The sequence below is a fragment of the Cetorhinus maximus genome, chromosome 1, assembly GCF_964194155.1.
Source record: "Cetorhinus maximus chromosome 1, sCetMax3.hap1.1, whole genome shotgun sequence".
Classification (NCBI taxonomy): Eukaryota; Metazoa; Chordata; class Chondrichthyes; order Lamniformes; family Cetorhinidae; genus Cetorhinus; species Cetorhinus maximus.
Window position 1 is genome coordinate 239121104 of NC_135879.1, and position 26826 is coordinate 239147929.

The following is a 26826-nucleotide window of genomic DNA, read 5'->3' on the forward strand; positions in this document are numbered from 1 at the left end:
TTTGTGGCATGAATTGCATATCGGTGAGAGCATTAGTGTATATGCAGTGAACGTCTGCCGGAAGTGTGCAAGCAGATCATGATGTGTGTGCTGGCTTGATGCCAGTGGTGCTATTTTGGTTATTAATGTTCTGTTAATCTTACAAAGCCGAGTATATGTTCAGCAGCAGGAAGGACCACATCCCTCGTGCAGTTTAAAGGGATCATGAGCTATTCCACCATAGCTGCTGGTTATTTCTCACCAGTTGTTGCTTCAATTCGGCAAGGGTTTAATGTTTTCCATCGTTGTTTTAAATTGCTAAGTCAGCAGGGAGTGGCTTGGCAGATGCTGAGGAGCTTTTTGCTGACTTCAAGGCTTCTGCACAAATGAGTTACTCCCAGACCCAGGTGTACTAAGTGGGAATTTCCCTTGGAATACAGCATGACTTGGAGAATGAACTGAGGCCACATAGAGAAAGGAGGAGGAGAAGGAGAAGGGCGATCAGCAGGAGGCCTCATCGGCCCAGGGTATACAGGAAATAATTTTTCTACCTGAACTTCAGTGAAACGTTTGCACTTCAGTCAGGACATCCTCACGGAAATCAGCCAGCTGCTGCCGGGCAAGGCAAAGGATCACATGGCCAGTGGCTGTGAATCTTCTATACGCCTGGCTCCTACCAGGCTGGAGCTGGAGATATTTATACCATCTCACAGTTGGCCATCCACTGTTGTGTAAGAAAAGTCATTGAAGCTATCTGTTCAATGAAAGCTAATTACATTTCATTCTATCTTGAGAGAGACAAGCAGGCAGAGTGAGCACATGGCTTCTCTAGGGTTGCAAGCTTCCCTAAGGTAAAGAATGCATTGGTGGTGAATCATGCAGGTCAATGGCTGGTATCCTGGCAGCAGTCATGATGTCTATGGCAGTACACTGTGCCAGCTACCACAGAAAACCAAAGGCAGCAAGGACTATTGCCTGACCACAGGGTTGCTCTGGTGTGCAACCCCAGTGTGCTCATGTGTGTAGTAAGCAGATGGCCTTGGAGGACGACAGCTCTGGCCCCAGAAGGCCTGGCTGCGGACTGAGCCATTTCTCAGAATGGCAGAGATTAGCCTGAGCTGGCTAGCTCAGCATGCAACAGCAAGTGCACTAGCGGAGTGGCAGCAGTGGCGGGGGGATGAATGATGTCTTCAGCAGATTCATGCTCCAGGGAGCTACTGCCACTCCCCAAGGGGCAGCACCTCAGCAATTCCAGTAATCTGAGGACAAATTGCTGGCCTACTGTAAGAGCCTGCAAGCCCGTTTCAGCACTGTAATCTGCAGCTATCACAACAGCATTGTCAGATTCAATCATTGGGCGATTGCTGCTCATGCTGCAGTGAGAGCTGCAACATTGGCCTTGAGACACTGCATCATGTTCGGGTCCTTGAGTTTGTGGACAAAGTTGTCCATCACCTCCACATTGGAAGGGATGGTGTTAAGCTCTGTGCAAAACCCTGTGCCATATTGGGACTGGGCTTCTTTGTGCTCCTTCATATTGGACACAACCTCCTCAGTGCACGAATCATTTTGTTGTGTACATCCAGCAGTGTTCTTCTGTCAGCTGTCCCATCGAGATGCTCACCTGACTCCTCTGTAGTGGAACATGTGTGCGATCTCACCCCCCACCCCCGCCGGTGATCTCATAATTGCGCTGTCCTTGGTCTGCCCTGATTACTACTCACTCATACCTGGTGTCTCACTACATTTAGATCCCACCTCTACTCCTATCCTCTAAATAATGAGCAGTGTAAGTATCTGGGCTGGTGACTGCGAGCGTCCAATCAAGTGACGGTGTTTTATCAATGCTCTCTTCTTGGTGTTCCTCCACTGCCTGGCCAGATTGCAGATTTTGGGTGTCTGATAGGTGAAAGGCAGAAGGGTAAAGTTGTGGCGCAGGGTGGGAAGGACATTGGGAGGAGCTGCTTACACCATGTGCAGCTTATAAATTAGAAGAGAGTGTGAGCTGAGGGGGGAAGTGACATGTATGTGAGAGGGAGAACTAGGTATTTGGGTACCCAGACCTTCGATAGTTTCAGCCCTGCACAGCCTCAACTATGACCATCCCCATAATGGCGAGCACTCTTCTCTATGAAGGTTAGGACATGCACACTGGCTTGTCCCCCCGGTTTAATTCCTGCTGCTTCCGGTTGCGAGACGCTGAGTCCTCCAAGAGAGATAGAAGTGTGTCACTGAGCGTCGTGTAACCTGTTTGATCGGTGTGGCTCTCATGGTTGAATAACTGGCAATATGTGCAAACTGTAAGATGTGGGTGTGAGGCTCGCAGCAGTGCTAATCATGTGAGGGTGTAGTGGAGCATAATAATGTCAGGTATGAATCCTGTTTGGCTGAGATTGTTGGTAGGTAACTGTTGTGGGTGTGATGATTGGAATAGTAGGTTAATGCTGCAGCTAGTGGGATATAACATATGATGATGCATTCGCTGACCTTGAACACTCATGTGAGATCATTGAACTTCTTGTGCCATTGCATCCAGGTCCTCAGAGCTGGACTCTTGACCTCTGCAGCTAACTGATTCTAATGCCTTTTGAGTGTTTGTCTGCAAGGTCTCCTGGGCCCCTGTGGATATAGGCATGTAGCAATCATTCAAATAAGCAGGCAGCACAAAGTTCGCGTGCTACCTGCATTGCATTGAAGGTGTAGGGGTTAATCGCGCATCGCAATCCCCAGGCCCATTTCTGAGGGCTATCCAATTTAGCCTCCGAGTGTTTTGTAGGCTCTTCAACACTGTGTCCTCACTCATTGCTCACATGTGTTTCCAACAGAAGTCACTGGAGTGCAGTGAGAAATAAAAATAACTTGCCTTTATATCGTGCCTGTCATGACCTCAGGACATCCCGATGTGCTTGACAAACATTGGAGTCAAGTCCCATACCAGAGACATGAGCTTAAATTCTCGGCTGACACTCCAGTGCAGTACAGAGGGAATGCTGCACTGTCAGAGGTACACTGCCTGCCCTCTCAGGCGGAAGTAAAAAATCCCACGGTGAGTATTTCAAGGAAGAGGAGGGGAGATTTCCCCCCCCCACCCCCTCCCTGGTGACCTGCCCAGTTTTTATCCCACAAAAGCTGTGAAAGGCACTATATAAATTTAAGCCGGTCTTCCTTACTACTTTACTCCAGAATTCTGTACTCATTGGTGTTTGGAAGAATGGGAGGTGAACTTGTTTAAACATATAAGTTTTTGAGGGGGCTTTACAGGGTAGATTCTGAAAGGATGTTTCCTTTCCTAGGGGACACAGTTTAAGATGGAGGTGAGAGGAATTTCTTCTCTCAGAGTGTTGTTACTATTTGGAATTCTCTTCCACAGAGAACAGTGATGGTTGGGCCATTGAACGTATTCATGGCTGAATTAGACAGATTTTTGATTGACAAGAAAGTCAATGGTTATGGGGGACAGGCAAGAAAGTGGTGGCAAGGTCACAATCAGATCAGCCATTGGAACATTAGGGCAGGAGTAGGCCATTCGGCCCTTTGAGCCAGCACCACCATTCAATAAGATCATGGCTGATCTGGTTGTGGTTTCAGCTCCACTTCCCTGTTTGCCCCCACCCCCCACATGCCCCTTGACTCACTTGCCTAATAAAAATATGTCTAAATCTGCCTTAAATAAACTCAAAGACCCAGCCTCCACTACTTTCTGGGGAAGAAAATTCCACACATTAATGATCCTTTTGGAGAAAAAGTTTCTCCTCATCTCTGTCTTAAAAGGGAGACTCTTATTTTTAAACTATGTCCCCTAGTTCTAGTCTCCCCCACAAGAAGAAACATCCTCCCGGTATCCACCCTATTAAGGCCCCTCAGGATATTACATGTTTCAATAAGATCACCTCTCACTCTTCTAAACTCCAATGGATATAGGCCTAACCTGTTCAACCCTTCTTTATAAGATAAACCCCTTCATCCCAGGAATAGGTTCAGTGAACTTTCTCTGAACTGCTTCTAAAGCAATTATTTTTTTTTTTAAAAATAAGGAGACCAAAACTGCACACAGTACTCCAGATGTGGCCTCAGCCCTGTACAGCTGTAGTAAAACTTACCTACATTTACATACCATAATCTTATTGAATGCTCGATGGGCTGAATGGCCTACTCCTGCTCCTATTTCTTATAACAAACAGCAGATTAGCTGGTCATTATCACCTTTCTGTTTGTGGGATCTTGCTCTGCTCAAATTGGCTGTCACATTTCTCTATCCTGTGCATTCCAAAATGTTTAATTTTCTGTGAACGGCTTTAGGACATCGTGAAAGGTGCAATGTAAATGCAAGTCTTTGTTTTTAATGTTCTGAGTCAAGAAAGGCTGTATATCAGGTGTAGAACCTTGGGAATATATAAAAAACCTTATGTTCACACTAACTTCTGCTCTACAGAAGCTTATGCCCTGTTGTCAGATTTCTATCACACTTCCATGTCAATTTTTTTCCTTTATGCATTCCTATGTCCACATTAATGTTAGAATGTGCCAATGTAAACTTGTCACACTGGAAGGAAACCCTCCTGCAAATGATAGTACTGTAGTGCCTCAGTTCTGCATCACCCAGCTATCACTGCCAGGAAATCTTTACATTCCAGACAACTCCTCAGGGGCGATTTTAACTCTCCCTGCGTGGTAGAACGCAGGCTGGAGGGTAGGCAATTAAAGACTGCCAGGATACTTACCTGTCAATGCCTTCCTTCCTTCCAACAGTCTTCCATTTGAACCTGCTCTTCTGTGCAGCTGGCAAAGACGCCTGACTGATTCCTGCAGGGCCCTCGTTTAAATACGCGAATTGGACTCCGGCAACATTATCGGGGCCTGCGTTATTTAACCTGGTGGACAGAACGGGGAAGCCATCGTGGTTTTCCCCCTGGGTGAAGCTCCAATAGCAACAACTTGCATTTATACAGTGCCTTTAAGGTAGTAAAACATCCCAAGGTGCTTGACAGGGACATTATTAAACCAATCTCGACACCGAGCTACTTGAGGAGGTAGTAGAACAGGTGCGTGGCAAAAAACATCTAGAAGGAGCGTCCTGAAGGGGGAAAGAGAGAGCTTTAGGGAGGGAATTCAAGAGCTTAGGGCTCAGGCAGCTGAAGGCACAAGAGGCCAGAATTGGATGAGCCACAGAAATACCGGAGTGTCGTAGGGCTGGCAGAGGTTACAGAGATATGGAGGGTTGAGGCCACAGACGGATTTGAAAACAAGGATGAGAATTTATAATTTGAAAAGCTAGAACAAAGGTTCAAAGAAGTAAGTCTTTAAATATTTCCGCTTTCCTTTCTTTGCGGGGGTCAGGAGGAGAAAGGGAGCGCACAGGTCAGGAAGATCCTAGGGCCTACACTGAGTTGGCTGATATCAGCCGGGGTCTTGGTTGGATAACCGTGCAGTAGAGTAGGAAAAGTGAGGCAATCCTACTCCCTGATCGCTGAGGTGTACTGGCATTGTCTCACATGCCAGACAAGAAGAAGAGCAGGTTTGACTGCAACACCCTCCCCAGTCCAACAGCCGCAGTTTGGACTCACCTGCGAAGCAAGTCTGGCTGGGCAGCAGGGTGATAGGGTGAGCCAGTTGCACCCAGCCCTCGATAGGCCAGCAAAAATCATTAGGAGGGGAGGGCGAGAAAGAGCAAATTGCAGCGGAATAAACTATAATAAAAATTAAAACATTAAACTTAAACGATGATGTAATTGCAGTGACCATGCAATCTCCCACGAGCTGAGAGCCAGAAGGCAATCTCACATTCCATAAAGACATAAGAAATAGGGGCAGCAGTAGGCCATATGGCTTCTCAAGCCTGCCTCGCCACTCAATAAGATCATGATTGAGCTTCTACATCAACTAAATGGCAACAACTCAGCCAATCAGAATCAATTTGCCAACAAATCAGCACCCTTTTCTTCTGTAGTAAAAATTGTTGTGATCGTTTGAAATTTGGCATTCTTGCATTTGTCCTGATGAGTGCAAGATGAAAAGCTTCAGCAACATGTCTCCCTTTTCAGCAATATTCAAGTTCTGTTTGACCGAGTGACAACTTCACTTTCCCGCCATACCCCCATATCCCTTCACTCCCTTTGTGCCGACAAAGCCGACTTGACAACCCCCGACCCATTGTTCCAATGGTGTGTGTTTTCTTTTCTCCGCCCGACCATTGACTTCTTTCCCTCTGCCTTCCCTAGCTGCCCTGTCCCCCTTCACCGTGGCCAGGAGGATCGGCCACCCGTACCAGAACCGCACCCCTCCAAAACGAAAGAAGCCCAGGACCTCGTTCAGCCGCCTGCAGATCTGTGAACTGGAGAAACGCTTCCACCGGCAGAAGTACCTGGCCTCAGCCGAGAGGGCAACGCTAGCCAAGGCCCTCAAGATGACCGATGCCCAAGTCAAGACCTGGTTCCAGAACAGAAGGACTAAATGGAGGTAACGCCAGTCATAAGAAGCAGTTGTGGGGGGAGGGGGGGGGTGCAAGTCAGCCCCTTGAGCCTGTTCCGTCATTCAACATGTCTCACTGAAACGCATAAAAATTCATAGTGTGCTCGCTAGGGGAGATGCTGAGAGGCTATTTCCTCTGGCTGTGGTATTTAGAGCTGGGGGGTGATGATGTATTGGTGATGCCACAGAATTTGGAGTATAGGCTAAACGTGCTGGGGCATGGGTTCAAATCCCACCGGGACAGCCGGTTGAGTTTAAATTCAGTTAAAAAAATCTGGGATGTAAAACAAGTCTTAGTAATGGTGATAATGACAACGTCATTATCAATGATAATGTCGTTGGTTATTATTAAAAACCCATCTGGTTTGCTAATGCCCCTTAGGGAAGGAAATCTGCCATCTTTATCTGGTCTGGCCTGCGTGTGACTCCCGGCCCACGGCAATGTGGTTGACTCTTAACTGCCCTCTGAAATGCCACTCAGTTCAAGGGGGATTGGGAATGGACAACAAATGCTGGCCTTGCCAGTGATGGCTGCGTCCCATGGAAGATATTAAAAATGAGGAATAAGGGGTCATCATTTAGGGTTGAGGTAGATGGATTTTTGGACATGGGATATGGTGGGAACGTGAAGTTGAGGTGGATGATCAACCGTGATCTTATTGAATGGTGGAGAAAGCTCAAGGGACTGTATAGCCTACTCCTCCTCCTATTTCTTATTCCTTATGTTATTATTGTGGTTGATCTCTTTCTTAGCTCCATGCAAAAGCAAAATACTGCAGATGCTGGAAATCTGAAATAAAAACAGAAAGTGCTGGAAACACACAGCAGGCCTGGCAGCATCTGTGGAGAGAGAAACCGAGTCAACGGGAAGAGCTTGAGAATTATTCTGCAAAAACATCGCAGGCAGGAATCAGGTTCATGGTGGCCCAAATGCAAAATGCCATGACTACTGGAAATCTGAAACAGAAACAAAACATGTGGGGAATACCCAACAGGTCGGACAGCATCTGTCAAGAGAGAACCAGAGGGCAGGATTTTCCGACCCCGACACCAGCGGGCATTGTCGCGGGCAAGACAGGAAAATTTGGAGAACCATATCTAGCTAATTTTCATAACTAGCTTTATAATTCTAGACTCATTAAATGAATTTAAATGCTATCAGCTACCATGGTGAGATTTGAACCCATGTCCCCAGAGCCTAGGCCTGGCTAGGCTAGTGACTTTACCACTGATGCTACCATCTGTCCCTATATTGAAAGCTGCACTGAACCTCATCAGTTTCTCAATGGGTGGGTTAGGTTAGAATTGCTGCTGACATTTCTGGGCTATGAGCTTTTATCAGAACTAGAAGAAGATAGAGATGGAGCAGTTTAGGAGCAATTCCAGGGCCAGGAACAGTTATTTGGGAAGGATTGTGGGTGGGGACGTAGGGTTGGGGGGGTGGAGTAAAGAGCAAAGGATGTAGATATAGGCTGCATTGCAGGAGTGATTCAATGACAAAAGAAATAATAGTCCAATACATAAAATGTTGGGTGGGAAAAGAAACAAGTAATAGGTCTGGAGGAGTTGTAAATGATTACAGCAGAATCATTACTAGCACCTGTTACCCTGAGAAAATGGGAAGGGAAGTTTTGATCTGAAGTTGGCAATCTCCTCGTCAAGGACTGAAGGCTGTCAGTTAAAGTATGGGGTGCTTATTCAGTCACTTTCCCCTCTCTGCGTCAGTAGGTTCATGGGAGGTGTTTGTGTGATGTTGGCTATTGAGGAACCAGCCTTAATGCCTGTCACTGACATAAGAACTTGATACTCTCCCTGAGGGAATGGCAATTACCAGAATTTGTGCAGTAAATTACAGCTCACTTTGCCGCCAGCAAGCTGAGCAGCCAATGTGTTCAAACATGCCGCACTTATGCAAAGTATAAATAGGATAATTTCAGAAGAATGTAAGAATAAGTGAAAGCCGAGTGCTTCCAACTTGCTCCCTCATCCAGCCCATTTAGATACAAGGTTGTTGGCTTATCTGCTGTCTGACCTCTTACCTTTGACCTCCAGCTTCTTGGAGTGGAGAAGGGAAGACTTAATAGAGGCAGTCAAAATTATCAGGCATTTTGATAAGGAGAAACTCTTTCCAGGAGAGTCGGTGACCAAAGGACCCAGATTTATACTATTTGGCAAACAAAATAAAAATACTTTTGGCAAAGTATCTACTAGATTCCTCTGAATACTTTTCAATGCAGGTGTTTATGCATTCAGACAGAAAATATGCTTCAATGTTTAGCAACACTCTAAGTGTATTTGTGAAGCCTTCATCTGCAACTTACAGACAGCAATGTCTCGATTTTAAAATTCTCACCCTTGTTTTCAAATCTTCCCAAGCCCTTGCCACTCCCTATCTAATTTCCTCCAGCCCTAAGGCCCTCTGAGCTCTCTGCGCTACTCCAATTCTTAGCCTCTTTCTTGTCCCTAATTTTCATTGCATCATCGATCCATTCAGACTGAGATGAGGAGAAATTTCTTCACTCAAAGGGTTGGGAATCTTTGGAATTCTCTAGCCCAAAGGCTTGTGGGGGAAATGGTAGAGTCTATTATAAAAGATGTGGTAACAGAACACTTGGAAAGCATTAACAAGATTAGGCAAAGTCAGCATGGGTTTATGAAAGGGAAATCATGCTTAACTAATCCACCGGAGTTTTTGAAGATTTAACTAGTAGAATAGATAAGGGAGATCCAGTGGATATGGTGTATTTGGATTTCAAGAAGGCTTTTGATAAGGTCCCACATAAGAGGCTAGTGGGCAAAATTAAAGCACTTGGGACCAGGGGTAATATACTGGCATTGATTGAGAATTGGTTGACAGACCAGAAACAGAGAGTGGGAATAAGTGGGTCTTTTTCCAGTGGCAGATGGTGACTAGTGTGTACCGCAGGGATCAGTGCTTGGGCCCCAGCTATTCACGATATATAAATAAGTTTGTTGATGACACAAAACTGGGCGGGGTTGTGAGGAGGATGCAAGGAGGCTTTAGGGCAATTTAGACAAGTTGTGTGTGTGGGCAAACACATAGCAGATGAAGTATAACATGGATAAATGTGAAGTTATATGCTTCAGTGTGAAAAACAGAAAGGCAGAGTATTATTTAAATGGTGATATTTTGGGAAATGTGGATGTACAAAGGGATCTGGGTGTCCTTGTACACCAGTCAACAGGCAGGTGCAGCAAGCAATTAGGAAGGCACATGGTATGTTGGACTTCATTGCAAGAGGATTTGAGTTCAGAAGCAGGGATGTCTTATTGTAGTTATACAAGGCCTTGGTGAGACCACACCTGGAGTATTGCGTGCAGTTTTGGTCTCCCTACCTAAGAAAGGATATACTTGCCATAGAGGGAGTGCAGCAAAGGGTTCACTGGGCTGATACCGGGGTTGGCAGGATTGTTGTATGAGGAGAGATTGGTTCGACTGGGTTCACTAGAGTTTAGAAGAATGAGAGGGGATCTGATTGAAACGTATAAAATTCTAACAGGACTCGACAGACTGGATGCAGGGAGAATGTTTCCCCTGGTTGGGGGTTTAGAACCAGGGGCCACAGTCTCAGGATATGGGGCAGGCCATTTAGGACTGAGATGAGGAAAAACTTCTTCACTCAGAGGTGGTGAACCTGTGGAATTCCCAACCACAGAAGGCTGTGAAGGCTGGGTGACTGAGTACATTCAAGAGAGAAATTGATAATTTTTTGGATATTAGGGGCATCATGGGGTATGGAGAGAAATCAGGAATATGGCATTGAGATAGAGGATCAGCCATGATCATATTGAAATGGCGGAGCAGGCTCAAAGGGCCGAATGGCCTACTACTCCTCCTAGTTTCTGTGCTCCATTTTTGAGTCTATTCAAAATTGGGATAGACAGATTTTTGATTTCTCAGGGAATCAAAGGATATGGGAAGTGGGGGAAAGTGGAATTGATCAGCAGTGATACTGTTGAATGGCATAGCAGGCTCAAGGGGCCAAATGGCCTACTCTTGCTCCTATTTTTTATGTCTTTATGTTTTCTGGAATTCCCTCCCTAAACCTCTCCACCCTTCTACCTCTCCCTCCTCATTTCCGATATTCCTTAAAACCAACATCTTTGAGCAGGCCTAACAGAATATGTCCTCGTGCAGTTCAACATCAAATTTTGTTTGATAACACTCCAGTAAAAGCCTTCATGCATTTTATTACATTAAAGATGCTTTATAAATGCAGATTATTGTTGCTTGGTATTGATCAAGAATTTTTTTAATTCATTTACGGGATGTGGGCGTTGCTGGCTAGACCAGCATTTATTGCCCATCCCTAGTTGCCCTTGAGAAGGTGGTGGAGAGCTGCCTTCCTGAACCGCTGCAGCCCATGCGGTGTAGGCACACCCACAGTGCTGTTGGGAAGGGAGTTCCAGGATATTGACCCAGCAACAGTGAAGGAACGGCGATATATTTCCAAGTCAGGATGGTGAGTAGCTTGGAGTGGAACTTGCAGGAGGTGGTGGTTTTCCCATCTATTTGCTGCCCTTGCCCTTCTAAGTGGTAGAAGTCTGGCAGGGGAGGAGTTCAGAGGAAACGTGAGCAAGGTGTAGGCTTTGCTGTAAGGAACACACCACTCGCGATGATAGAACCCCACCCCCCACAAATGGTTCAGAACGTGTTCTCTCCATCCGCCTCTCAACTCAAACAGGGCCAGTTAACCTAATGTGCACCTGCTCCAATGCCGTGCTCCACTACAGAGGTGAGAGATCAGTTCTATAAGGAGTTTAACGCTGCTACCAGCAAAATCCCTAAGCCAAGAACATCCTTACCTACTGGGAGATTTCAATGCAAGAATGGGGGTGGACCATGAGGCATGGTCCTCCTGCCTTGGACATCGCAGGAAAGAAAAATGAGAATGGACAGAGACTGCTTGAGGTACTACCATGAGCTTTGTGTAACTGACACCTTCTTTCAGAGCAAACCGTGCCATAAGATGTCCTGGAGACATCCAAGATCTGGGCACCAGCACCAGCTGGATCCAACCATCACCAGACGTAACTCTGAACAGCATTCTACCATAGCACTGACTGTGATACACATCACTCCCTAGTGTGCACTAGGGTGCGGGTTCAAGCGTTGACGCTTTTTCATTCAAAGCCCACCCAGAGAAAAGCCAAAAATTCCACGGCTCGATTGAACTGGCATTCCCACACAGAGGGCAGGAGCAAAGTGGAACATACTTCGAGACACCATCTACAATGCCCTACTCTCAACATTGTAAGCAAGAGCAGAAACATGCTGATTGGTTTGAGGCTAACATCACTGTGATGGAACCTGTCATTGAAGCCAAGAATTCTGCTCACATTAATTACAAGAGATCCACGCAAGAAGATTTTCAATGCACTAAGAGCAGCTCGGAGTACAGTCCAACAAACTGCTAGGTAGTGAGTCAATGACTACTGGTTACAACTCTTCCAGAATATCCAGATGTCCTTCGACACAGCGAATATAAGGGGTACGTATGAAGGAGTCAAAAAGGCAACAGGCAACTGGAGCAAAGAAAACGGCTCCATTGAAAACAAAGGCAGGGGAGGTCATCACTGACTGTGATAAACAATTGGAGAGATGGGTGAAACACTCCCTTGAGTTGTACTCAATGGGGAACGTTGTCTCTGAAGAAGCTCTAGAGACCATAGAAAGCCTGTCTGCCATGGTAGAGCTGGGTATCACAATGGAGGAGTTTAACCAAGCTATTGACTTGCTTGTCATGGGCAAGCTCCAGGTACTGATGCTATACTGCCTGAACTCATTAAGCATGGGAAACCAGCACTCGTATAGTACTTGCATGAACTTCTCTGTCTCTTCTAGAGGGAGAGGGCAGTGCCCCAGGATATGTGTGATGCAAAGATGATGACCCTGTACAAAAACAAGAGCAACAACAAAAATTGCAACAACTATCGAGGCATCTCCCCCAGCTGAGCATTGTGGGGAAAGGTATTTACCTGTGTTGCCCTTGTCAAAGTGCAGGTCTTGCTGAACGCATCTATCCCAAATCCCAGTGTGGTATCAGAACCGGAAGATCTACAATTGACATGACCTTCTCAGGCCAGCAACCACAAGAGAAATGCTGTGAACAAAGGAGACCATAATATATTGCCTTCATAGATCTCACCAAGACACTTAACCGTGTGAGCAGAGGCGGTCTATTTAAGCTGCTGGAGAAAATGGGCTGCCCTCTGAAGCTGTTCAGTGTGATCTCCTCTTTCCATGATGGGGAAGGTCAACTATGACAGGGCAACATTGGGACCTTTAGAGATCTGCAGTGGGGTCAATAGGGTTGTGTTTTGGCACCGACACTCTTTAACATATTCTCCTCCTTGCTGCTGTCATATGCCTTCAAGTCATCGACAGAGGATGTCTACTTACATACCAGAACTGATGGAAAGCTGTTCAGCCTTGCTTGTTTGAGATCCAAGACAAAGGTGCGCTAAGTCCTCATCGGAGAGTTGCTCTACACTGATGATGCTACACTAGCATTCCAAACGGAGAAACATCTGCCGTAGCAAATGGACAGACTTTTTTTTATTCATACACGGGATGTGGGCTTCACTGGCTGGGTCAGCATTTATTGCCCAGCCCTAGTTGCCCTTGAAAAGGTGGTGATGAGCTGCCTTCTTGAACCGCTGCAGTCCATGTGGTGTAGGTACATCCACAGTGCTGTTGGGAAAAGAGTTCCAGGATTTTGACCCAGCGACAGTGAAAGAATGGCGATATATTTCCAAGTCAGGATGGTGAGTGACTTGGAGGGGAACTCCAGGTGGTGGTGTTCTCTTGCCCTTGTAAAGAGTTTGGTTTGACCATCAGCATCGGGAAGGCAAATGTCATGGTCCAGGATGTTACTATATCACCATCCATCAGCATTGACAATGTGACACTGGATATTGTTGATAGCTTCACATATCTAGGCTCCACAATCGCCAGCAATTTGTCACTTGATGCTGAAATCAACACGTGCATCACAAAAGCTGCAATTGTAGTGTCCCAGCTGAGTAAGAGAGTGTGGAACAACTGTAATGTGACTGAGAACACCAAACTGTGAATCTACCGAGCCTGCAACATCACTGGTGAGACCTGGAAAATATACGATAGGCAGGAGAAAAGGCTGAACAGTTTCCTTCCGCACTGTCCCAGTATCCTCGGCATCTCTTGGCAGGAAAAGGTCACATACTCAGAGGTCCTGGAACATGCTAATTCCATCACCATACACTCATTGCTAAGCCAACAACGTCTGCGTTGGCTCAGCCACGTTCATCGGAAGGATGATGAGCATTTACCCAAAGGCCTTCTATATGGTGAACTGTCCACTGGGTCACAACCTGCTGGGCATATTATACCTTCACTACAAGGAGACCTGCAAGTGAGTTATGAAGGTGGCAGACATTGACACCGACAACTGGGAGACGGCCGCTGAGGGCCGTGACCTCTGGAGGTTGACTGTTTGGAAGGGCATTGGAAGAGGCAAGCAGAAGCGAAAGGCTCAGCTGGCCAAGAAGAGGGCCCAGAGAAAACAGAGGCACCTTCTCAGCCCACTGTCTTCCTCTGCAGCAAATGTGGCAGAGACTGCCATGTCGGACGAGGCTCCTTAGCCACACCAGGTGATGCTTAACACAGCGTCGACCACCGTGGTGCAAACTCCAGAGACGGAAGGCTGTCACCAATCTTTTTGAATGGTGGAGCACCACTGAAGGGCCAAATGTCCCACTCCAGCTCCTATTATGTCTGTATATTCATATGAAAGTCTTTAATATGAGACTTTAATCTCATATTAGAGTCTGGAACACCTTACCTCCTTCCATCTTCCTAGAATATAGTTTAGGTGCTCACTCATCTTAACCAAATCGCAATGGCTTCTTGTCCTGCAATGCATCCATTTCCAAAACCATGTGGACTCATTTGTAGAACCGTCTATGGGCTTACTCCATCCTGCATCTGCAATCTCTGCTAACCCTTAGCTCTCAGCTCAACCCTTCCTCTTCCAATTCTGGCTAACCCTACATGCACTGATATACTTAGGGGTCTGGTTGCATGATGGTTATGTCACTCGACTAATAATCTAGAGCCTGGGCTAATGCTCTAAGTAATATGAGTTCCAATCCCACTATAGCAGCAATGAAACTAAGTTCACAACTGGATTGCCATCAGGTTCACTAACCCCCTTTAGGGATGGAAAGTTCCTAAAGAGGGTTAGTCTGATCTGGCCTACATGTGACTACAGACCCACAGCAACATGGCTGACTCATGGCCTTCCAAGCCACTCAGTTGTATTCAAGAAGGCAGCTCACCACCACCCTCTTAAGGGCAGTTGCAGATAAAAGTGCAATTACATTACCAGCAATGCATAAATTCCATGAGTAAATAAAAAATACACATGTACTCAAGAACAGGAGTAAAAAGGAAAGACCTTTGTTTATGTAGCACCTTTCACAACTTCAGGAGGTCTCAAGGACTTCATAGCTACTTTTACAGTGTAGCCACTATTATAATTTAGGAAGTGCAGCAGCCAATTTGCACACAGCAAGCTCCCAAAAAATATATGAAGACTAGATAATCTGTTTCTAAACAGATGTTAGTTGAAGGGTAAATATTCTCCCAGGACACTGGGCTCATTGTACAAATAGCACCTTGTACATTCACCCAACAGACAGGGTCTCACTTTAAACACCATACCTGAAAGACAGCACCTCCAGCAGTGCAGCATACTCTCAGTACTGCACTGGGGCCATCTGCCTGGATTGTGTCAAGTATCTGGACTGCTTGAACCCACAGCCTTCTGCTTCAGAGATTGGAGTGTTACCACTGAGCCACAATCACCCTTCAAGCCTGCTCTGCCATTGAATTAGGTCACGGCTGATGTGTATCTTAATTCCATCTCCCCACCTTAGCTCTGTTTCCCTTGACGCCTTTGTCTAACAAGAATATCATCTCTTTCAGGTTAAGAAGTCTCTAACTCACCTACAAGAGGCTGATGCAGGCACCCATACAGACACAGTACATGTGCTCACACACACAGACTCATAAACATATAAATAGGGTAGACACGTTTTAACAAGGGTGTCACCATCACTGGTTAAGAGTCAGAAAAAAAAAAATTGAGGTAATGAAAAAGTAGCAATGTGTTGACGCCAAACTCGGGCTTCGAAAGCATGTCAATTGTGGTGGAAAGAGAGCGAGCGAGTACTTTCCCTAATACACAGTTTTCTCTGTGATTGTCTTTAAAACCAGGCGGCAGACGGCGGAGGAACGGGAAGCCGAGCGGCAACAGGCGAACCGACTGATGATCCAGCTTCAACAGGAGGCCTTCCAGAAATCGCTGACTCAGCCCATTCAGCAGGACCCCTTGTGCCTGCACAACGCCTCACTTTACGCCCTGCAGAACCTCCAGCCCTGGGCTGACGACAACAGCAAAATCACCTCGGTGACCTCAGTGGCCTCGGTGGTCTGAGCAACCATGAAATTGACAATCCTTTTGGGTTTTTTTTTTTTCTTTCTTCCCCCCCGCCCCCCCCACCACTGGCACAGACGCTCAAACCCCCCTGGTTACCAAATCGTGCTGCACATTACTGTATATTACTGGCTGGAATCTTTTCTTCTAAAAATGTAAAATATAAGGTTGTCACACACGCAAAAAAAAAAAACAACTTGCTAAAGGGTTAATGCAATGCAAAAAAAAAATTTAAAAAAAGCTCAATAAATCAAACTTTTATTTGCGCTGTTTTAAAAACAAGTATGAGTCAATTGAGTGGATACAACAGTTTCCTTTTAAATAATAGAGAAATTGAAAATGTCCCAAGGCACTTGGCTGAGAACAAACATATGCCAAGCCTTAACCAGATGATTTCTTTGTGCAAATTCAGTCAATGACAGCAAGCAAATAGGCTCATGAGCAAACTTTGCTCAAAGCGTTTATGCATTAGAAATTTTCCACTCTGGAATACTTGATTTTTGGAATTTTTGTGATTATAGAGTGACGGTAGATGGTAGAATACCTAACCACAAGTGTGTGAACAGGAAAACAGCACAGATACATATACTTTTGTAGAAACGGGGGGGGGAATGCCACACACTGTTCCCATTTATACAACGAGCATTTAATAAGTTTTCATTATAACCAAACTGGGAATCTTGAGGAACTCAAGCACCAGTCCCAGGACCTGAGTATCAGCTCTGCTCTCTGTTCTTTCATCATCCTTACAAAATTGCTGGTCATGGGATGTGAGCAGGGTCAGCATTTGCTGCCCATCCCCAATTGCCCCTGAACTGAGTGGCTGGCTAGGCCATTTCAGAGGGCAGTTAAGAGTCAACCATCATGGCTGTGGGTCTGGAGTCACATGTAGGCCAGACCAGGTAAGGACGGCAGATTTCCTTCCCTAAAGGGCATTAGTGAACTAGATGGGTTTTTACAACAATCAATGATAGTTTCATGGGGGAGAATTTTCTCCCCACTGGGGGTGATGGGCTTGGACGGGAGCAGGCGTGCAGCTGACCGCCACCCGCAATCGGCTGTGTGCCGCCGTTTTTCGTGGACAGGCCAATCAAGGCCCGCCCAGCATGACATGAACCCGGAAGCGCTGAGCCCTCCCTGTGCGGGCGGGGGGAGAGAAGGCTGAGTCGGGGCCTGCGCCCTTTTGCGCATGTGTGCAAAAGAACACAGAAATCTCCCCGAGGCACAGAGCCGCCTCAGGGAGATGAGTTTGATTTTTTTAAATTTTAATAAAGAAAAAAATAATTTTAAGATGTTTCCCCTCATGTGACAGTGTCACATGGGCGGGGACATGTCAATGAACTTTAATAAAAACTTTCATTCAATTTATAGACACTTCATGAAATCTCATCCCGCCCGTGGATGAGGTTTCATGATAAATGTGAAGGCCGCCTGGGCTCTGCGCCTGCCCCCTCGCCAACCTTAAGGTTGGACGGGCAGCTCCATTAGTTAATTTAATCGATATTTAAATGGCCTTAATAGGCCTTTGACAGTTCGGCCGATGCGCAGCTGACTCCGGTGCCCATTTTTGGGTCATCCTCCCTGTGGTAGGGTTTATTACACTGCGTGCAAATCGTGATTTCCGAGGAGCTCCAGATATTGGGCTGGGGGAAGATAGAGCAGGGTAAATGCTTCCGATACTAGTGCAGAGGCCCACGGATAAATGGGGTCTTTGTACTTGGGACAATAGGGTCGGACTTGATATGCGTGGACCTTGGAAATATGGAGGTTGAGGCTGGGGTGAGGGATGGGTGACACATTGAGGGAACAGATGGAGGCCATTCAGCCCCTCATACCTGCTCTGCCATTCAGTTAGATCATGGTTATTCGAGATCTCAACATTCTTGCCTTAATATATCTATCGACTGGCCTTGGTTCTATAATATTTAAGGCCCTTGTCTAACATAAATCTCTCAAACGCAGTTTTGAAATTTATCAGTTGCCTCCCCCACCCCTCCCACCTACCCGCCACCAACCTCAAAAACTTTTTGGGGGAGAGAGTTCCAGATTTTGTCTACCTTTTGCTTGTGAAGGAGTGCCTGATATCACCCCCCTGAATAATTTTAAGGCTATGCCTTCTTGTTGTGGACTCCCCACACCAGAGGAGATAGTTTCTCTCAATCTATCCTGTGATATTGTTCATTCTGCAGCTAACTACTGGTGGCCCAAATGTGGGGTTAGCTTGGGTTGAAGTGACAGCACTGGCACTGAAGTAACTTGTTACCGAATTTAACTCTGCTCACCGTTCATGCACAAAGAAGAGTGATCCAGGAATCCCACCTCTGGCAGAAAATGGAAAAATTAACTTCCCTCTCTTTCCCTCAGCTCTGCATTGACACCTCCTGCGAGGTATTTGGACTTCTGATACCTCGCTCGTTCGGACAGAAACACTTCTCAATTGACTTTGAGGTTAGGAGAATACAGTTTAGTGTTGCTGAACGAAGAGATGTGCTGTGGAAACTTTTTGTCTTTCACTCATCAGGACAGGCGCAAAAACGCCCAATTTCAAAGGAAGTAACAATTTATACTACATGAGAAAAGGGTGCCGATAGGTTGGAAAGTTGGCTCTGATTGGCTGAGGTCTTGCCATGGAGAATGCACCAGGGAACTATGGTCCCCTTTTGTTTTTGTTCGGTTGGGTTTTTTTAATGCTGTCATTTCTATGAAATTCTATGTTTGTGTGGGGACATCACGACATGTGGGCACATAGCTACATAGAAGGAGCAAGTTCTTGGCTCAGTGGCAGTAGTTCTTGCCTCTCAGTCAGAAGATGAAGGGCTCGAGCCATGCTCCAGACAACCCCAGCGAGAGGAGACTAGAATTTGGTTTCTAAATACCAGGTGGACATTGTAGAATCATATAAATATACAACATGGAAGGTGGCCATTCAGCCCAATGCTTCTGCACCAGCCAACAGAAGCCATCTAGCTCTTGCTTTCCCACTTTTAATCCATAGCCTTAGGTTACAGCACTTCAAATACATATCCAAGTACGTTTGAGGTGCTATGAGGGATTCTGCCTATATCTCCCTTTCAGAAAGTGAATTCCAGATCCCCACATTTCTGCTCAAATCCCCTCTAAACTTTCTATCTTTGACCTTAAATTTATGAACCCCTCAACAAAGAGGAGTGGGACCATCCTATCGACTGTATTTAGACATTGCATAATTTTATAAACTTCAATTCAAACCTCCTTTGTTCCAAGGATAATAACCCCAGCCAATCCCACAGGGGGCTTGCAGCTCCAGGCTGCTTAGATGCGCAGAAACTGTACCACCTGCTCTGAATACTTGGTACTTACATTCAGGCGGCTCCTTCCCTCATTGTAAAGGGTAGATGGGGTTCACTAACCTTGCTTTTAGCCCACCTTGAAACTATATCGCCATTCCTTCAGTGCCACTGAGTCAAAATCCTGAAAATCCCTCCCTAACAGCACTGTGCGTGTACCTGCACCATATGGACTGCAGCGGTTCGAGAAGGTGGCTCACCTCCATCTTGTCAAGGGCTATTAGGGATGGGCAACAAATGCTGGTCTAGCCAACCCACTTTCCACGAACAAATGAATTGAAAAAAGACCTAGGGAAGGTTCTCTAAAGATAGATTCCATGATGACCTGTTACCCTTCCTTGGTGAGTGGCTCAAGAATCTCATGTGAGACTTGAATTAGAACCTGACCTAGAGCAGAACCTAATCGATGGATGTCATATAGAAGTAAGGTTAAAAAAAAGTGATAAAAGAAAAAGAGGGAAGCGAGGAATAAAACTATTTGGAAGGAGGGATTGCTCCTCTCATGGCAGTAAAGGTGAAGGGAGATCTAACAGAGTTAGCATATGTTTTAACTAGAGTTAATAGGGGTGAGCTGTTTCTACTGGTAAAGTGGGTCAGTAATCATAGGTCGCTGATTGGCAAAAGAATGAGAGATGAAATGAAGAGAAAGATTTTCACCCCTATCTAAAATGCACAACCTGAAAAGGTGTGGAAGCAGATTAAATAGAAACTTGCAAAAGCAGATTGGACATTTGCTTGCAGGGGAGACGGTGGTGTCATGGTAATGTTACTGGACAAGCAATCCAGAGCCCCAGGCTAATGTTTGGGGGACATGGTTTCAAATCCCACCATGGTCACTGGAAAATAAAGAAAACTGGAATTGAAAGCTAGTCTCAGTAATGATGACCATGAAGCTATCATCAATCGTCATAAAAACCCCTCTCGTTCACTAATGTCCTTTAGGGAAGGAAATCTGCTGTCCTTACCTGGTCTGGCCTACATGTGACTCCAGATCCACAGCAATATGGTTATTCTTAATCCCTCTCAAGAAAGGGCAACTCAGGATGGGAAACAAACTCTGGCTTTGTCAGTGGTGCCCACATCCCATGAATGAAAAAGAAAGAAGACTAACGTGCAGGGTTATGGGGGAAAAGCTGAGTTGTGGGACTGAATTAGACAGCTCTTTCAAAGACCCGACACAAGCACAGTCGGACAGATGGCCTCATAGCCTCCTTCCCTGCTGTAAGGTTCTATGGGAAAGAAGATTATTAAGCAGAAATTATGCATTTGCATTAAAACTCAGTTTAAGTATTGATTTAGAGTTGAAATCCATGAGCCAAAGCAATTCCTCACATCTGAGTAGCTTTGTATTGCTGTAGTGTTTGTTGTGGAGTCACAATGGGGTCCATGATGTAACGTACCATAATATTGGGGATGGTGGTCAAAGGTATCCCTAAATATAGCTGGCCACTGCATAGAGCATTGGAAGGTAGAACAACAACTGTTCAAAAAAAACTGATTAAGCTTTTAAGGGAATATCTAAATTAGGGGTCCTCAACAAAATGCAACTGGGGCGTTGGAACTGCATTCCAATCACTGAGAATACCCACTGAATTTGGGCCTAAAGAGGAAGAGCTGTGTACTTCTGTACAATGTGAGTGAGTGAAAAGAGATTTTGTGTCAAAAATTCATACAATGCATCTCTACATGAAGAAGAATGAGAGCACTGTGCAGTTATGGGTATGGAAACTGTTGGATCCTGGTCACCAGTTCTGTTGGGACTTATGGATCCGAGTTGCACTCTTGTTTTGGGATGGCCAAGTTGGTACAATAAACAGAGTAGGTCAGTAGACAGTTCTTAGGTGGAACACATGCTGTTTATTTACAAAGGTATTCAGCAGCTACACTTGTGTACGTTCAACTCAAACTCTGCCTTTACACTACAGACTCTAACTATAGACTACTGACTACTGAGGTAGCACACACTACTCTTCTATTGGATGCTAAGACCATGTGATCTTCCATTATAACATTCTTCTTAAAGGTAAATTACAGTAGCCAGTGCTATCTCTTGCACCTTCTTAAATTCCAAATTTGTTTCAGACAGTAATCTCTTCTGAATCGTGTCCTCATTCACACCGCACACTAAACGATCTCTGAGCATGTCATTTAAAGATGTACCAAACTCGCAATGTTCTGCCAACTGTTTCAAACTTGCCACATAACAAGCAACTGTCTCCCCTGGGGCTCTATTTCTTGAGTTAAATTTGGGTCATTGCATCATTACCGAGGGCCTTGGCTGCAAATAATCTTTTACGAGGTCCACCAGTTCCTCAAAACTTTTCAAATCAGTGGCACCGGATGCTGTCATACTTCACATCAATCCATAGGTTTTACTCCCACATGTGGATAAGAGGATCGCTTGTCTCTTACCACGCAATGTCAGTCACTTGGAAAACTAACGCGAGGCATTCAATATAATGAGACCAATCATCCGTGGCTGGATCGAAAAGACCAATTCTTCCAAATTGCGGCATTCTGTGAGGGAATTGCTTCGACCATTAGGACAGAAATTCTACTTATAATTGCCGTGCAAGGTACAGCCCAATGTTGTTTCTCTTGATTTCTTTCATTAATTTCTTTTATTCTCGAAGCCTGTTTATTGTATCTTCACCGTTTTCCTCGTTTTCTTGCTTTTTCCTTGTCACCAGTTTGTTGGTTCCTAGTCACCAGTTCTGTTGGGACTTATGGATCCGAGTTGCACTCTTGTTTTGGGATGGCCAAGTTGGTACAATAAACAGAGTAGGTCAGGAGACAGCTCTTAGGTGGAACACATTCTGTTTATTTACAAAGGTATTCAGTAGCTACACTTGTGTGCTTTCAACTCAAACCCTGTCTTTACACTACAAACTCTAGACTCTATAGACCGCTGACTACTGAGGTAGCCCACGCCGCTCTTCTATTGGATAATAAGGTCATGTGATCTTCCATTATAACTTTCTTCTTAAAGGTATATTACACATCAGATTACCAGAGAAACACAATGGTGATGTTGCTGGACAAGTAATCCTAAGATCTGGATTACTAATCTGAAAATGTGAATTAAATTCAGTTAACTAGAATTTGAAAATTTAGCATCAGTAAATATGACCATGATTGAATTGTTATAGAAACCCAACTGGTTCATTAGTGTCCTTTAGGGCAGGCATTTGTGCAATAGTTAGAGATGACCTTGGTTCAGGAGATCAGGATATAGAATCGGTTTGGGTAGACATGAGGAATAGTAGGGGAAAAAAGTCACTAGTTGGACTGATCTACAGGACCCCTAACAGAAACCACAATTTAGGACAAGGTATACAAGAATATTGGGTGCTTGTGATAAAGGGATAACAATAATCATGGGTGATTTTAATCTACACATAAACTGGGAAAATCAGATTGGCAATAGCAGCCTGGATGAGGAGTTCATAGAATACTTTCGAGATAGTTTCTTAGAGCAGCACATTCTGGAACCAAGCAGAGAGCAGTTTATATTAGACTTGGTATTGTGTAATGTGACAGGATTAATTAATGACCTCAGAGTGAAGGCACCCCAGGTAGCAGCGACCACAATATGGTTGAGTTGTACATCCAGATTGAAAGGGAGAAGAGTGGGTCTAAGATTAGTATTTTAAACATAAATAAGGACAACTATGTGGGTATGAAAGCTGAGCTAGCTGAATTGAACTGGGTTACTAGGATAGGGCATTGATCAATAGAGAAGCAGTGGCAGACATTTAAGGGGATATTTCGGAACACTCAGAATAAATATATTATATGTAAAGAAAAATTCTGAAGAGAGGACCCACCATCTGTGGTTAACTAAAGAAGTTAAGGAAACCATTAAACTTCGGGAAAAACCATATAACTGCACAAAGATGAGTGGCAGGTCAGATAATTGGTCAGAATATAAAGAACGGCAGTGAATGACTAAAAGGCTAATCAAGAGTATGAAATTAGAGTATGAGAGGAAGCTAGCTAGAAATGTAAAAACAGATAGCAAGTGTTTCTACAGGTATTTAAAAAGGAAAAGTTTAAGTAAAGTGAGAGTTGGTCCTCTGGAGAGTGACAATGGGGAGTTAATAGTAGATAATAAGAAAATGGCTGATGAAATAAAATATTTTGCTTCTGTCTTCACTATAGAGGATACAAAAAACATTACAGTAATTGCTATGAATCAGGAGGTGGAAGGGAGGGGGGAACTTGATGAAATTACAATCACTGCAGAAGCAGGAATTGCCAGAAGATAAGGATTGCCAGTGATGCCCACATCCTGTGAATAAATTAATTTTTAATAATTGGAAGTAACTGAAAGTGAGTTGGGCCATTGCATTGCACAGATAGGGAATAAATTAGAATTTATTTTTTATTCATTCATAAGATGTGGGCATCGCTGGCTGGGCCAGCATTTATTGCTTATCCATAATTGCCCTTGAGAAGGTGGTGGTGAGCTGCCTTCTTGAACCGCTGAAGTCCATGGGCTGTAGGTACACCCACAGTGCTGTTAGGGAGGGAGTTCCAGGATTTTGACCCAGGGACAGTGAAGGAACAGCGATGTATTTCCAAGTCAGGATGGTGAGTGACTTGGAGGGGAACTTCCAGGTGGTGGTGTTCCCATCTATCTGCTGTCGTTGTCCTTCCAGATGGTAGTGGTCATGGGTTAGGAAGGTGCTGACTTAGAGGCTTGTTGAGGTCCTGCAGTGCATCTTGTAGATAGTACATACTGCTACCATTTTACGTCGGTGGTGGAGGGAATGAATGTTTGAGGATGGGGTGCGAATCAAACGGGTTGCTTTGTCCTGGATGTTGTCAAACTGCTTGAGTGCTGCACTCATCCAGGCAAGTAGAGAGTATTCCATTACGCTCCTGACTTGTAGATGGTGGACAGGCTTTGGGGAGTCAGGAGGTGAGTTACTTGCCACAGAATTCCTAGCCTCTAACCTGCTCTTGTAGCCACAGTATTTATAAGGCTAGTCCAGTTCAGTTTTTGGTCAATGGTAACCCCCAATTTGTTGATAGTGGGGGATTGGTGATGATAATGCCATTGAATGTCAAGGGATGATGGTTAGATTCTCTCTTGTTGCAGATGGTCATTGCCTGGCACTTGTGTGGCGCGAATGTTACTTGCCCCTTGTCAGCCCAAACCTGGATATTGCCCAGGTCTTGCTGCATTTGGACATGGACGGCTTCAGTATCTGAGGCGTCGCAATGGTGTTGAACATTGTGCAATCATCATCGAACATCCCCACTTCTGACCTTATGATGGAAGGAAGGTCATTGATGAAGCACATGAAGGTGGTTGGGCTGAGGACTCTACCCTGAGGAACTCCTACAGTGATATCCTGGAGCTGAGATGACTGACCTCCAACAACCACAACCATCTTCCTTTGTGCTAGGCATGACTCCAACCAGCGGAGAGTTTTCCCCTTGATTCCCATTGACTCCAGTTTTGCTAGGGCTTCTTGATGCCAGACTCGGTCAAATGCTGCCTTATTGTCAAGGGCAGTCACTCTCACTTCACCCCTTGAGTTCAGCTCTTTGTGCATGTTTGAACCAAGACTGTAGTGAGGTCAGGAGCTGAATGATTCTGGCAGAACCCAAACTGAGCCTAAGTGAATAGGCTATTGTTAGTAAGTGCTGCTTGATAGCACTGTTAATGACCCCTTCCATCACTTTGCTGATGATCGAGAGTGGACTGATGGGTGTTAAATGGCTGGGTTGGATTTGTCCTGCTTTTTGTGTACAGGACATACTTGGGCAATTTTCCACATTGCTGGGTAGATGCCAGTGTCATAGCTGTACTGGAACAGCTTGGCTAAGGGTGCGGCAAATTCTGGAGCACAAGCCATCAGTACCATAGCTAGAATATTGTCAGGACCCATAGCCTTTGCAATATCCAGTGCCTTCAGCTATTGAAATACCTGGAAAAACTCAGCAGGTCTAACCTGCTGAGACCTGCTGAGTTTTTCCAGGTATTTCTGTTTCTGTTTTTGTTTTGGATTTCCAGCATCCACAGTTTTTTTTGTTTTTAGCCTTCAGCTATTTCTTGATATCACGTGGAGTGAATCAAGTTGGCTGAAGACTGGCGTCTGTGATGCTGGGGACCTCTGGAGGAGGCCGTGATGGATCATCCACTCGGCACTTCTGGCTGAAGATTGTAGCAAATGCTTCAGCCTTATCTTTTGCACTGATGTGCTGTGCCCCGCCCCCACCATCATTGAGGATGGGGATATTTGTGGACCCTCCTCCTTCAGTGAGAAGTTTAATTGTCCATCACCATTCACAACTGGATGTTGCAGGACTGCAGAGATCAACACTGATCCGTTGGTTGTGAAATCACTTAGCTCTATCACTTGCTGCTTATGCTGTTTGGCACGCAAGTAGTCCTGTGTTGTAGCTTCAGCAGGTTAACACCTCATATTGTATACAATTAAAGTGAATGGAAAGGTCTTTTGCTCATTGGAAATGTATACAACAGTTGTTGTAAAAGGGGTATGGTCCACTGGGCTTGTATAAAATGGAAGCAAATTGGAAAAAATTAGGTATTTCAGAATTCTATGTAATGAGAGCGAATATGAAGTGGTTTGGTCCATTGGACATCTATGCTTGGAACAGGGATATGGAGACTTTCAAAGTATTTGAAAAGTTTGTGTTCACTTTCATCTAGAATGTCTACCTGCTCTGAAACAATCCTTCAGCCACTTGTCAATGAAACAAATAGTCAAGAATGCGTCTAACACATCAAAACAAGAGCTCTGAGGGATCCCGTGGAAAAAAAAAGGATTAGTTGTGTTATAACGATACAGGGCTGTTGGGGACATCAAAGAACAATGTGCAACAGGGAGGAAATGCAGGCTGGAGGTTTACAGCTGGAAAGCACTATGTCACTGAAAAGATGCTGGTGAACCATGAACTATTTGCAACTGAATAAATAAAGCAGGTAGCTAGACTTTGAGGAAATGTTATTGAAATTCCATAAACATACAATCATCACAGAGACATCTGAGGTAAGCAGAAAAACACGGGCAAGGGAATGCTGAGAAGAATACTCAAGGGGCAGTGTTGTCTTACAAATGCATTGGCAAAGCAAAACATGCTTCAAAGTGAGTCGAAGCTAATGCACGTTGCAAATTGATATTGCAAATCCAATCCAATGTCCACATAATGTCCACAGCAGCCATTGAATAACAATCAGAAGCAGATACTATCATAGAAGCTCAGGATGACATGGCACAGAAGGAGGCCATTCACTTCATCATAGCTGTGCCAGCTCTTTGAGAGAGCTCTCCAATTAGCTCTACTCTCTTGCTCATTCCCCATTGTCCTAGATCAATGGTTAGGCCAAGTGTTAATTTTAAAACTGAGATTGATAGATTTTTGTATGCCAAATGTATTAAGGGATATGGGCAAAGGTTGGTATATGGAGTTAGGTTGCTGATCAGCTATGATCTTCCTGAACAATGGAACACGGTCAAGGGGAAAAATGGCACACGCCAGTTCGTATTCTCCAGTGTTTTGCAAATTCTTCCCCTTCT

The 26826-nt window shown here is 45.0% G+C and overlaps 1 protein-coding gene across 1 annotated transcript in view; it reads left to right on the top strand.

Moving 5' to 3' along the window:
* Positions 1–15983, top strand: part of tlx2 (T cell leukemia homeobox 2) — a 59977-nt gene extending 43994 nt beyond the window's left edge. The window contains exons 2-3 of the mRNA XM_078554733.1: positions 6198–6435; positions 15728–15983. Coding sequence (XP_078410859.1) covers positions 6198–6435; positions 15728–15947 — 458 coding nt within the window. The 3' untranslated portion in view covers positions 15948–15983. The remainder of the gene's footprint in view (positions 1–6197; positions 6436–15727) is intronic.
* Positions 15984–26826: the final 10843 nt, after the last annotated feature.